The 11,629-nt window shown below is 50.4% G+C and overlaps 5 protein-coding genes across 5 annotated transcripts in view; 2 read left to right on the top strand and 3 right to left on the bottom strand.

The window, feature by feature from the left end:
• Positions 1 to 33: 33 nt before the first annotated feature.
• On the bottom strand, positions 34 to 1,585 carry BDW43DRAFT_264764 (putative GABA permease (Uga4)). Its single transcript, XM_032040702.1, has 3 exons — positions 906 to 1,585; positions 450 to 834; positions 34 to 384 (listed from the first exon to the last, which is right to left on the bottom strand). Exons 1-3 carry the CDS (start codon positions 1,569 to 1,571, stop codon positions 203 to 205), a joined length of 1,233 nt encoding a protein of 410 aa, XP_031903990.1. The 5' UTR covers positions 1,572 to 1,585; the 3' UTR covers positions 34 to 202.
• A 2,082-nt stretch (positions 1,586 to 3,667) lies between these two features.
• BDW43DRAFT_307432 (aquaporin) lies at positions 3,668 to 4,747 on the bottom strand (the record flags this gene model as incomplete). Its single annotated transcript, XM_032046251.1, has 3 exons — positions 3,668 to 4,014; positions 4,068 to 4,368; positions 4,421 to 4,747. The coding sequence occupies 3 exons, from the start codon at positions 4,745 to 4,747 to the stop codon at positions 3,668 to 3,670; spliced, it is 975 nt and encodes a 324-aa protein (XP_031903989.1).
• Positions 4,748 to 6,174: 1,427 nt separating this feature from the next.
• On the top strand, positions 6,175 to 7,425 carry fhpA (flavohemoprotein; the record flags this gene model as incomplete). The annotated part of the gene is made up of 1 exon (XM_032044405.1): positions 6,175 to 7,425. The coding sequence occupies one exon, from the start codon at positions 6,175 to 6,177 to the stop codon at positions 7,423 to 7,425; it is 1,251 nt and encodes a 416-aa protein (XP_031903988.1).
• Positions 7,426 to 8,259: 834 nt separating this feature from the next.
• On the top strand, positions 8,260 to 9,152 carry BDW43DRAFT_201380 (uncharacterized protein). The gene is made up of 2 exons (XM_032039141.1): positions 8,260 to 8,736; positions 8,803 to 9,152. Exons 1-2 carry the CDS (start codon positions 8,377 to 8,379, stop codon positions 9,019 to 9,021), a joined length of 579 nt encoding a protein of 192 aa, XP_031903987.1. The 5' UTR covers positions 8,260 to 8,376; the 3' UTR covers positions 9,022 to 9,152.
• A 2,155-nt stretch (positions 9,153 to 11,307) lies between these two features.
• The window catches only part of BDW43DRAFT_297545 (uncharacterized protein), a gene marked incomplete at both ends in the record, with an annotated part of 3,783 nt that continues 3,461 nt past the window's right edge, over positions 11,308 to 11,629 (bottom strand). The window contains one exon of the mRNA XM_032044404.1: positions 11,308 to 11,571. Coding sequence (XP_031903986.1) covers positions 11,308 to 11,571 — 264 coding nt within the window. The remainder of the gene's footprint in view (positions 11,572 to 11,629) is intronic.

Genomic DNA, 11,629 nt, shown 5'->3' with positions numbered 1-11,629 from the left:
AGACGATACAATAGATGTAGATTTTACGACTGATGTATTAACAAGCTCCGTCTTTGTTCTCGATATCTGGAGCGCCGACCCATACGGGGTAATGAAGTATTGCATTAAAAAACCGTGGGGAAGATTCTAATATCGCCGAGTGCTAATCTAGCGGCACAATGTACAAGAAGCAAATAGGGACACCCCCGACCCGACTCTGCGGCTACTCATTTCGTTTCTCCTCTTTCATTTCATCCCCCGATGCGGCGGAATCGGTTGTGCTTGGGGGCGCGTCGATCGTCATCTTTGGGCCTGTGTACCATTTTCTCGCGAAAAGGACGTAGTATGTCATCGAGGCGATCCAGACGAAGCCGTTGATGACAATTGTATAGTTCATATCCTTGGCTACAAGGGTCTTGTTAGTGTCCCGTCTGTCATTCACATTGGTAGGAGGAAACAAAGCAACATACCACTCGGATTTGGTCCCGTGCTAGGGAACATGGACAGGATTAATCCGAAGACCAACCAAACGACAGCAACGGTCGCAATGGGACGACTGAGTACACCGGTGTAGAATTCTCCCGGTCGGAAGCGCGCCTTGCCCCAGATCAATCGGCAGAGGATGGGTATGCCCCAGGCGACGTAGTTAGAAGCAACGAATAAGGAGAAGAGCGCGTTCGCGGCGACCGAATTGATTAGGCACAGTAGGCCGAAGATGATGGATATGACGACCAGGCCACAGATGGCACGCACGGGCTGGTAGCGGACGCGCTTGCTGACATGGCGGAAGTAACTTGAGAAGGGGAGGGCTCCGTCGCGGGAGAAGGCCCAGGCCTGGCGGGAGGCGGCGACGATCTGTCTCATGCCATAGACATTAGTTTTGGACTTTTGAATGGTGCTGGTCAAGTTCCAGGAGAGCGACGTACCAGACTGAGACCGATGAGGAATTGAATGACGATCAGCACGCCCATGAAGCCAAGAGCACCTCGCTTGCCCAGTGCGTCAAAGTAAATCTGTTGATTCCGTGAGTCACGTCCATGCGAATGAAATGGGGACAATATGCGAAGCCCTACCTGTGCCATCGGTTGGCCATAAACCGAACTCAATGTCGCGCTGACGTCGGGATTCATACAGGCTGCGATGATCGATAGAACCAGGAAGCCCAACACACACGCACAGCCCGCGGACCAGATGATTCCTAAGGGGACGGCCTTCGCAGCGTGCAGTGCCTCCTCGCTCATATGTACACATGAATCAAAGAACCCAATGGACCAGATAGGGGCCAAGAAGGAGAGGACAAACGTCCACCCGGTCGGCCAAGTGGTAAGATTATCGACGTGGCCATAGACAAATGATCCCGAATTGAGCGATCCGCCGCGTGTGACCTTGCCGACAGGAAGAGCGACAACGGTCGCGACGATGATGGCGATATTGATGAAGATGCAGAAGTTTTGGATCTTGGGCATAATCTGGTTGGTAAAGATAGCGCAGAGGGCATGGATGAGGATGAGGCCGACGTAGACGCCGTAGATGATACCGTTCGAGGCCGACCAGTCCCCATCACGCGTGATAGAGACACAGGCAAGGATCATCAGTGATAGTGTGTCTGTTCATTAGCCTGGTGCCTGTGCGACAAGGGAGGGTTGCCCATCCTTACAATCCACCGAGCATATTCCTCCAATCAACCCCAATGTATTGCTGTATCCGACCAGGAAGCTCAACACTTTCTTGTACTTGTCGCCGGCGAAGTAATGCGTCCACCAATAGAGACCTCCGGCAGTGGGCATCGCGGACGCCATATCAGCCTGTCATCATTAGTGCGTTGTTGCGATCGATGTTTTGTATCCGGGGGGAATTCTACCATCGCAAGGCCGACAGTGAAGATCAAGATACTCGCGGTGAACCAGCCCTACATCATTAGCGCCCAGCCAGCCTGATATAAGGAATACAGATTAGGGAAGAACAAACCCAAATCATACCCGCAGGCCCAGCAGGCAACGAAAACGCGATCGTCGAGGCGATTGACGGGACCAAACCCATGATACTGAACGCGACGGCGAAAATCTGCACGGTAGAATATTGTCGCCGCAGTTCCTGTTTGTAACCCATTTTCGCTGGGCAAGTTAGCGATAACAGGCCTACTTTTTGCCGTGTGCCATCGCATAGGATGTCGCTAGAAGGAAACACCCACCCAGTAACTCCAGATCTCCGGGATCCGCCAGACCGGCTTCACGAGCCTCGACAGCCGGTTGTGATTCCATCTTAGCCATGCTGCTCCCTTGACGGTGTGTATCGCGTCCAAAAGGGAGGGCTTCCGTGTGCAGAAATACACTGCTACCGCAGTTTCTGTTGTTGTCCGAGTCAAAAGACAGCCGCTGCGGAAGGCGTGGGGTCTTAAGGAATATGCATGGGAAAGCCAGGGAACAGGATCGCAGACTATTCAAGTGGATTCGTGGATACTCCGAAGTTTAAGCTGCGCCTGAAATGGGAACTATACCCCTATCGGCGTCGAGAATGTTGCAATACAGTGGAGTAGCGAACGGGTCGCCTCTCAATGGGGTAAGGATGGACATCTCTGGACCATCCAGTGCCAGTATCGGTTGGAATAAATCCCCCTTATTCAGCGACGCGACGGTCAGGGAATTGCAATTCCTTTGACCTTTTCCGCTCCGGACAAGCAGCCAAACCTTGCAAGCCGTATAACTATTACATGGGTAGCCAATAAGTTCGGGGATGCTCCACATGGCACCCAGACGTGGGTCTGTCGATCCGAGAAGTCAAGGAGTCTGGATTCTTATGCAACACTGTGACGAAAATCACCACGATGAGGTGGATTCCTCTAGTCTCCTCCGTAATCGGTTATTCTTACCTCCATCATAGGAGACATATCTATGGATAGACCACCGGGGAAGAAGATAATGGGTTTGCCGCGATCCTATACGATAGAAGGGGCGGAGTTAGGGTTCCGATGGCTCCCTGAGTTCCGCTAACTAATGCACCAATAATCAACTTAATACGAGTGATCGCAATTTCACTACGGATCAAGTCAAACCACAATGCCCTTGTCCGAGAGAGGATAGGACAAAGACTCCTTACGTCGACATTTTAACGTACAGGGATACTTGCAAGAGTTGCGCGTTCCCCCATGTCGATAGGGTTCGAACGGAATAGAATGACACATATTATTTAGTGAGTGTCACGCAACGGTAGAAAAATTGTGTCACACTTCCTGTTAGCATTCAAGAAGATCTTGGACATGATGGAAGGATTCCAACTTATGTCTCAAATCCATTTCATCTCAATAATGGACCTTTTGATCTGATTTGATGAGGTCCTTGTAAGTGGCTATCTGATTCGAGACTAATCCGAAATGGATACACGGAACGCCCAAAAGGGATTAGTACATGAAACGTGATCGCATTGACTCCCGAAGCCCCTTCTCCATCCTCTCCATCAAACACTACTTGCAGTCCCCACGCTATCAAACAGACATTAATCCTTACTTAATATGAATGTGATGAATACATGCCGAGAACTGGAATGGTCATAAGTTCCCCCATGTTGCACCGACTACGTTTTTAATCCATCATACGAGACACACCCGAGTACAGCCATTTCCAAGGATCATGGCGCCGGTTGTAAGGTTTGTGGCGTGTCGAAACCCAGATAAGGCCCCAGCATCTAGCCACTAAACCTGCTCCGCTCCATTGACCTGTTGTGGCTGCACTCCATGGCTAGTAGTCGGCGAGTGCGCCCGGTCCAATGTGGTCGTGTCGGAGAGTTGGGCCGACGCCCGATTCTGAGATCCATCCCACGATCCTGCTCCATTCTTGGCTTCCCACTCATTGAAGTCTTGTCCTGGATTAACGGTCTGGTATTCTAGCATCTTCAGGACTCCGAAGAAACCGCACGCTAGCAATGATCCTAGCAATGGCCCGACCCAATAGATCCAATGATAGCCCGGGAAGCTGCGGTTGATGACGTCTGGACCGAGGGAGCGAGCGGGATTGAGGGAGCCGCCGGTATAGTAGTCGCCTACGTCACTCAGCATTGGGGATATATCATTGCACTACACGCGGCAGACGTACCGATCATTTCAGTGACGAAGAAAACCATACCAATGCCCACCGGGGCCAGAAAGGTGGATTTATGCTTCACCACCGCTAGCATGATGATCACAAATACTAGTTGCGCAGTGAGGAACATCTCGATGAATAGCCCCTGGGATATGGAGGCACCCCCTCCCAGACGGGTTCCTACGTTCAAGTCTCCCGGGAACAGTGCGCTGACCACCCCGGCCGACGCAATGCCGCCCACGATCTGAGCTGCGAAGACCAGGACTCCACGAACGGGGGACAGGCCTCCCACGAGGCATAGCGCCAGCGTGACCTATAACCGTTAGTCTCGAAACAAGGGGGGGGGGGTGGATACACAACGTTACCGCTGGATTGAAGAGGCCCCCGGTCACTCGGTAAAAGGCCCAGACGTTGACCATCAAGGAAAACCCGAATGACAAGGACGAATATAGCAAATTCGATGTATTTGGCGGAGCACCATCGACCGGCTTGGGGGTATTGGATACCTGGGTGCCTGCAAACGAAAAGAATAAGAACAGGAAGGTCCCGACGAACTCTCCTATCACGGCAATGACATTGTTCCGCACAGTGTCTTTCAGTTGCAACATAGGCAGCTGCCTTCGAGTGGACCGGTACACCGGGGTGTCAGTGCGATCGGCGCGATCGGCGCGAGCTCCCCGCGAAAACTTCATCTTGCTGTGTGGACTTTCCGGTCCGGCTCGATCGTCAATCAACACGATTGTCACCGCCGACCAGCTTCTGCCAGACGCTCTTGATTATATAACTACTGACCACCCCCCGCTGACCGTGCAACCAGATTTTGTACTCCGGTGCAGCTTCGTGTCTGGGTGCAAGGTAGACGTCATGACTTCAGCTGATTCTTTTGACGACGAAGACTGAACTTTGATTAGCCCGGGTTGGCCCCAGACGCAGCGATTTCCCAGTAATTGGAGGCAAGCCGCAAGAGATATTTCCATGGCTATCGCCCGCCAACCCGACCTGATCGAGAGCTTTTATGGTAGGGATTCTTGCCCTTACTGGTCGGAGGGACCGAAATCTAGACCCGTCGACCGTGGGTGAGTATTTCTAGAACGAGATTTAACTTGTAGACCGAGTAGAGGAAGCTGCTAGTAAAGCAGGAATCTTTAGGAAAATGTGATCTCACATTTTTAAGCTACAGCATAGATATTTTCCTTTCCTTTCCTTTCCTTTCCTTTTCTTGTCTTTTGCTGTTCAATCCATTGAGTCGCAGATCTTTACATGGGATTCATAGAACATTAGGTCGAGTAGAACAATGAGCTGCCAAGCTATCACCCCGAGGGTCCACCAAGAATGCCGAAAGTGTGGGAGTCGAACATTGATGATCTCATGACTTGGGCTCTTGCGTCCTTGAAGGTTTCCGTCCTAGTCGACGGCCCTATTATGAATCATTTGATGATGATTATGAAAGTCTTACGGGATTTCTATATTCCGACTCGATCCTCGCCGTGAAAATGGTGCCACTGAACCAGGTCTTCCCACTCGAAACGCCGAGAATTCAGTGAACACGGACCACTTTCCGAGAACTCCCGACGAATGGGCTGACAAAATACGAAGAGTCTCAGGGTCTTCATGGCTATTCGCATCGCGAACTCTGCCAAGTTGAGCCCATGGACTTGCGGGGGAGAAGGCAACAAGGCAACATCAGTCCTGACGACGATTGTTCAACATGGGGGGATCTTCCTTGCTGGCCATATGGGGGGTTCGCTGTGCGATTCCTGACGATCTGCCAATCAGCATAGGCGAAGATAAGCGGCTTATCATCGTCTTGGCCCCGATTCCCTGAGGGAAGATTCCTTGAGCCACTTGAGGTCGTCCATACCCCGCGGAGATGCACCTGGAGCCGCGGAGATGCCCACCAAACAGCGGCGTTCGATAGAAAATTTTACCAGATCCACATCCCGGTGTTGACATTCGGCCGGAGACCAGGAACTAAAGGGGAAAAGGTAGAGAAAATGGCGACCAGGAGCCAGAGGGCATGGGCTACATCCGTGGTATAAATACCGTCGGAGGGGTATCCCTGGTGGACGACAGTTTCCCCTCTCATCGTTTCACCGCTATCACTGAACCGCACTTCAGCATGTCTCTCTCCCCCGAACAGATCCAGCTCATCAAGGCTACCGTGCCTGTCCTCCAGCAGCACGGCACGGACATCACTACCGTCTTCTACAATAACATGCTCACGGCCCACCCCGAATTGAATTCCGTCTTCAACAACGCCAACAAGGTCAACGGTCACCAGCCCCGCGCGCTGGCGGGGGCGCTCTTCGCCTATGCCTCGAATATCGATAACCTTGGAGCCCTCGGCCCGGCCGTTGAATTGATCTGCAACAAGCATGCGTCGCTGTACATCCAGCCCGACCAGTACCAGATTGTGGGCAAGTACCTGCTGGAGGCCATGGGCCAGGTCCTGGGCGCTGCGCTCACCCCCGAAATCCTCGATGCCTGGGCTACCGCATACTGGCAGCTGGCCAACATCATGATCGGTCGTGAGGCCGAACTATACAAGCAGGCCGACGGATGGACAGACTTCCGCGAGTTCCGCATCGCGAAGAAGGTTCCCGAGTCGTCAGAGATCACCTCATTCTACCTCGAGCCCGTCGATGGCAAGCCCCTCCCCAAGTTCCGGCCCGGCCAGTATATCTCGGTCCAGGTCTTCGTGGACTCCCTTAAGTTCCCCCAGTGCCGCCAGTACTCCCTGAGTGACGCCCCGCGGTCGGACTACTACCGGATCAGCGTCAAGAGGGAGGCAGGCCTCAACACCAGCGACCCGAACGCTACCGCACACCCAGGATATGTGTCGAACATCTTGCACGCCAAGATCAACGAGGGCGATGTCGTCAAGGTTTCCCACCCCTACGGTGACTTCTTCCTCTCTGACGCCGAGAGCCCCAGTCCCATTGTCCTCATCGCCGCTGGGGTCGGTCTGACGCCACTGACCTCCATCTTGAAAACCCTCACCTCGAACCCTCCGGATGCCCCCCAGCGCCAGATCCACTTCATCCACGGCGCACGCTCCACAGCTGCGCGCGCATTCAAGAAGGACATCGAGTCCCTGGCCGAGAAGTACCCGAGCCTGCACGCCACTTTCTTCAACACCCACCCCTCCGCCGAGGACCAGCAGGGTGTAGATTACGACTACGAAGGTCGTGTTGACCTGTCCAAGCTGGACAAGACCAAGGGCCTGTTCCTTGATGATGCCAAGACAGAATACTACGTCTGTGGCCCAGATAAGTTCATGACCTCGACCCGTGCTGCGCTGGCCGAGCTGGGTGTGAGCGAAGACCGCATCAAGCTGGAGCTCTTTGGCACCGGTGGTGTGCCCGCTTAAGTTTTTAGTTCTTTCTCTGTCCTTTCTAGATTTAGACTATACCTAGACCAAGCGTCTACAGTTTTTGTTCTCCTCTCTTGACGTTATGAGTTACGACATAGCATAATTAAAAATTCGAATTCAATCAATCAATGTAAATGCTACCTGGATGATAATGTATACAGTGCGCTCTGGCCCTAAATATAATGGAGTTCGCAGCAGAACTTGGTGGGCCTTGTTCGCCGATCACTGGGCGAGAGAAGTCGAAATCCAATTCCTTAGACAATTGTTATAAAAAAGGAAAACCTTTTTATGCCATCTGAAATAAACTCAGAGGTTCTTTTACTATTGCTTAATTTCAGAGACTTACTCAGTCGTATCACTCTGATTCTAGTCCAGGATTTCTACCTCTCGAGGTCACTCTTCCCCATTCATGTATATAAAATACAAACATAACCTCCACCAAAACTATGTCACATCCATCTCTCCTTGTCCATCTCTCCTTGTCCAACCTCCTAATCCTAATCCCTTCACCTAAAAACCGTACATTCAAACCTGTCTTCTACCTATTCCAAACAACCTCTTTTCGCTCGCACCGCCGTAGGAATGATATAATGTGTGTTATCCAGGGCGGGCTCGACCGAGGGGCTTTAGCGGGGATTACTTGGTTTGCTTCTCTGAAAAGAGGGGGGAGTGTTATTGACAGTAGTGAATTAAATTGGATCGTACAGGGTTGACGTGGCATGACTGAACTCCTTTCAACCTCACTTGATTGGCAATGGAACTATCCCAAGTTCTCCAGACCTTTGGACACCTGAACTAACCCAATTCCAAGGATATGAACCAACCCACTCTTCCAGCAAGTCAAAAGAACCCATCGCAAGCGGCTTCTAGTTTCCACTAGTCAACGTGGCCGACACTCTACCTGTTTCCCTATCCCACAAAAATGCGGCACAAGGGAACAGGGATCTTATGCAGAAATTCCTGGCCCACATTGGAGAAAAAACCCCAACCGCGGAGCTGATGTCGTTGTTCTCCGAGAAATATGTGGTGGTGTCCTTGCTTGCGCGGTATTCAACGAAATTCTTAGATGATGGGTCACCGGACGCAGAGAAATCGCTTATATCATCCCTGAAAGAGCCTCCTCTGGGATTCTCCAGAGCTCTGGGAGCTTTCCGTCAGAGGTGTAGTGGTGAAGTGAAGTGCAGTGAGGACATTGTCGCCAAAGTCATAACTGGGAATAAGCGATTGCACAGAATACACGAGCATGCAGTACTTAAAAATGAAACGTGCGCTTGGTATTCGCGCGCCCAGACCCCATGGCCTGATCGCGTTCGGTCCCTCTTTACGTTATATTCATGACATGCATCACAGACATGACGCTGACTGAAGGTATAGCCTAGCTTATCACGCGAAGCGAAAGTGTCCGTACAACGCCAGCTGAACGATATCTTCTCCCGGCTGAGAGCCATCCGAAAAGAGGGAGACAATGCACTCGGTGGTGTCTGCGGAGAAGGTGGCCAAGGAGATGCGTGTCGACGAATGCGCCCTGTTCAAGGATATCACAACGACGAAGCAGTACAGCTGGTGATGTTAGGACTGATAATATCATGGTGAAGCAGGATCCTGATTCCGATAGGGATTATATTGTTCCTGGGATCGTTGACTGGGAGGATAGCGGGTTTTATCCCCCGTATTATGAATGCACGGCGTTGACGAGGACTTTTGAGTGTGGTAGTAGACGAGAATGACTGGTACCTTTACCTGCCGGAGAGTATTGCGCCGTCGAAGTTTTGTGGTGCGTTGGGTGGTCGATCAGCTTTGGGGGGTTCATCTCTGGACTACGTAGATTGACTTGGGATAGATACTGGGATTTGGGATGATCAAGGGTAGTTTTCTGGGATCTCATTTAACTCATTTGCACAGATCAAGAAAAATAGGTCCTTTCATTTTCAAAAAGGTTAGGGTACATGAGAGTCGAAAACAGATTCCTCTCCGGACACACGTATTGTTTCTCGGCCCGTGCCCGAAAACTGCCCTAGTCTGCATTACGCTAGTCTACTAACTACCCCTGCTTAGCTGTATCGTGTCTTGAAATGTATTGGATATTAACGCTCAATGAGCCCATTATAAATTATTGTAAATATCCAACAGAATATATAGGCGGGTTCTGGAAGGGGTTAGGAGAGAGACCTGGCGATATGGCTTAATCCACCCCCAACGTCCTCCATTTTTCCTACCTCTCCATAGCTTTGGTCTTCCTCTATTTCTTCTCATGACGGAGACTGTGCTATTGTTGTAGACAATATGGCCTGGATGGTGATAGAATAAGACTTTTGAGTGGGCGCATCGGAATACAAAAATAAAGCTGTATTGGGAGTAACTAATCCCCCCAGATGTGACTAAACCCAACCTGCTACATGTATCATGCAACCACATTGCATTTCCTTGATAGCTTTTTGGAGTGCCACCGCCCGCTGATTGTCCTTATCATAGCAAAGCCACCGGCACCTTGCACCTTTCTGGGGTGAAATATATGCATCGGTTCTGTTTCGAGGGATGAAGTTCCTTGAATGGTTCAAAGAAGAAAACGCCGGGATTATAAGCCACTACGGGAGTAGGAGAAAGCCGCAAAACTAAGATTTGAAAAGAGATATGCAGAGTACAGAAGAGAAGTCAGCTCGCAAAGTACGCTCGACGCTTCAACCCCGTCTGAGCTGATGGAAATGGAGGGTAGAATGCTAAGAGCTTCCTATAATATACAGTATGGTAAATGATGTTAAGTCCCCACGGGGGAATCTGCTTTCGACTCTTACTGTATCGATTCGTTTCGTGCCTTTAGGAGAGTATTAATTTGATTGTTACACCTTATACTACGGCAGATACATCAAATGTCCATGCTACAGCTGGATGCAATACCGGTGCAAATATTTATACTTCTGATTTCTTTTCCGAAACCTCATTTAAAACAGAGCTAAACTGTAATTGGCAAGTCCATGGAATATCAATCTTCCGTGTATTTTAATGATAACGTATAAAACCGTAATCTGCAATAATAACATACGGATATACGTATGGATCCTGTACGGGCGATCCTTGGGTGCATGGAAGGTTCTATACTAGCCAAACCACTAACTAGAGTGCCTGGCGGATCTGGCAAACTGTCAACAGTGACTTTGCTGTCCGTATCCTGCCATCCACGAATTGAGGTGCTTACTACAGACTGTGCAGGAGCTAAGTGGTACGACACAATGATTCTGCTTGTTATTATTCTTAGCTTGTCAGCATCAGTCACCCCAATAGAAGATAAATTCCCATTAGAAAGCTAATGAACGATGTTAGGCTCCTTGGTGACATCCTATGCCTTGAGGTGCCACTCACACCTCTCAACAATTATATTGCTTCCCAAGCTAGGCACTTGGGAACCTTCTCCATCGTATTGCCCAACCCCGGTGACTTCGGCCGCGAACGTATGGCTTCCGAATATAGCTTTTCTCTCCGTGGTGAATGTTCTCCGCCACTAGATCAATCCCAATCTGGTCGACTGCGCTTCCTTGACCATGTCGAATCGGATGGTAGAACAACAGACGATGAACATCCGTCTTATATACTGTACCGTGTATAATTTGAGTGGAGGGTGACTCAACAACCGGGTCTTGGCTAAGGATACGGAACAAGACCTTGATTCAGCACCAAGGTCATACTGGCAGCAGATTAAGGAGAAGACTGAACGTGTACTACGCCCAACCGGCATGTGAAGCCGGATGACACCTCAGTCCCGGACCCCTAAACTAGGATCTTGAAGATCTGGAACTGATTGTGCGCGAAGAAATACTCAAAATGCCATTACTACAGTGTGGAAAATCTCCTGGAAATTCAAGATGTCACCAACAAATGCGATTCTCATTCAACTATTAAGGAGAGCATCCCAGTCAATCCGTTATTGTTATTTGCATTAACATCTGCACCTATAGCAATAAGCAGCTTTGCTACCTCCTCATGGCCACCCAGCAAGGCGCGTGATAGTGGAGTCCATCCGTTATTATCGCGGACATTGATATCTGCTCCCTTGTCAATAAGCAGCCTTACTACCTCCTCATGGCCCTTTTGTGAAGCATGTAAGAGTGGAGTCCATCCATCATTATCACGGACATTGACATCTGCTCCCTTGTCAATAAGCAGCTTTGCTACCTCCTCATGGCCACGCAATGAGGCATTTAAGAGC

The sequence above is a fragment of the Aspergillus alliaceus genome (assembly GCF_009176365.1).
Source record: "Aspergillus alliaceus strain CBS 536.65 unplaced genomic scaffold BDW43scaffold_6, whole genome shotgun sequence".
NCBI classification, from domain to species: Eukaryota; Fungi; Ascomycota; class Eurotiomycetes; order Eurotiales; family Aspergillaceae; genus Aspergillus; species Aspergillus alliaceus.
This window is presented reverse-complemented; position numbering and strand designations above follow the sequence as displayed.

Bases quoted from the DNA above. Each gene is read 5' to 3' on its own strand.
- BDW43DRAFT_264764 (XM_032040702.1), bottom strand. From the start codon at position 1,571: ATGATCCTTGCCTGTGTCTCTATCACGCGTGATGGGGACTGGTCGGCC. The intron at 835-905 runs GTACGTCGCTCT...GGCATGAGACAG, and splicing joins TCCTCATCGGTCTCAGTCTG to ATCGTCGCCGCCTCCCGCCA. The intron at 385-449 runs GTATGTTGCTTT...AGACCCTTGTAG, and splicing joins CACGGGACCAAATCCGAGTG to CCAAGGATATGAACTATACA.
- BDW43DRAFT_201380 (XM_032039141.1), top strand. From the start codon at position 8,377: ATGCAGAAATTCCTGGCCCACATTGGAGAAAAAACCCCAACCGCGGAG. The intron at 8,737-8,802 runs GTTCGGTCCCTC...CTGAAGGTATAG, and splicing joins AGACCCCATGGCCTGATCGC to CCTAGCTTATCACGCGAAGC.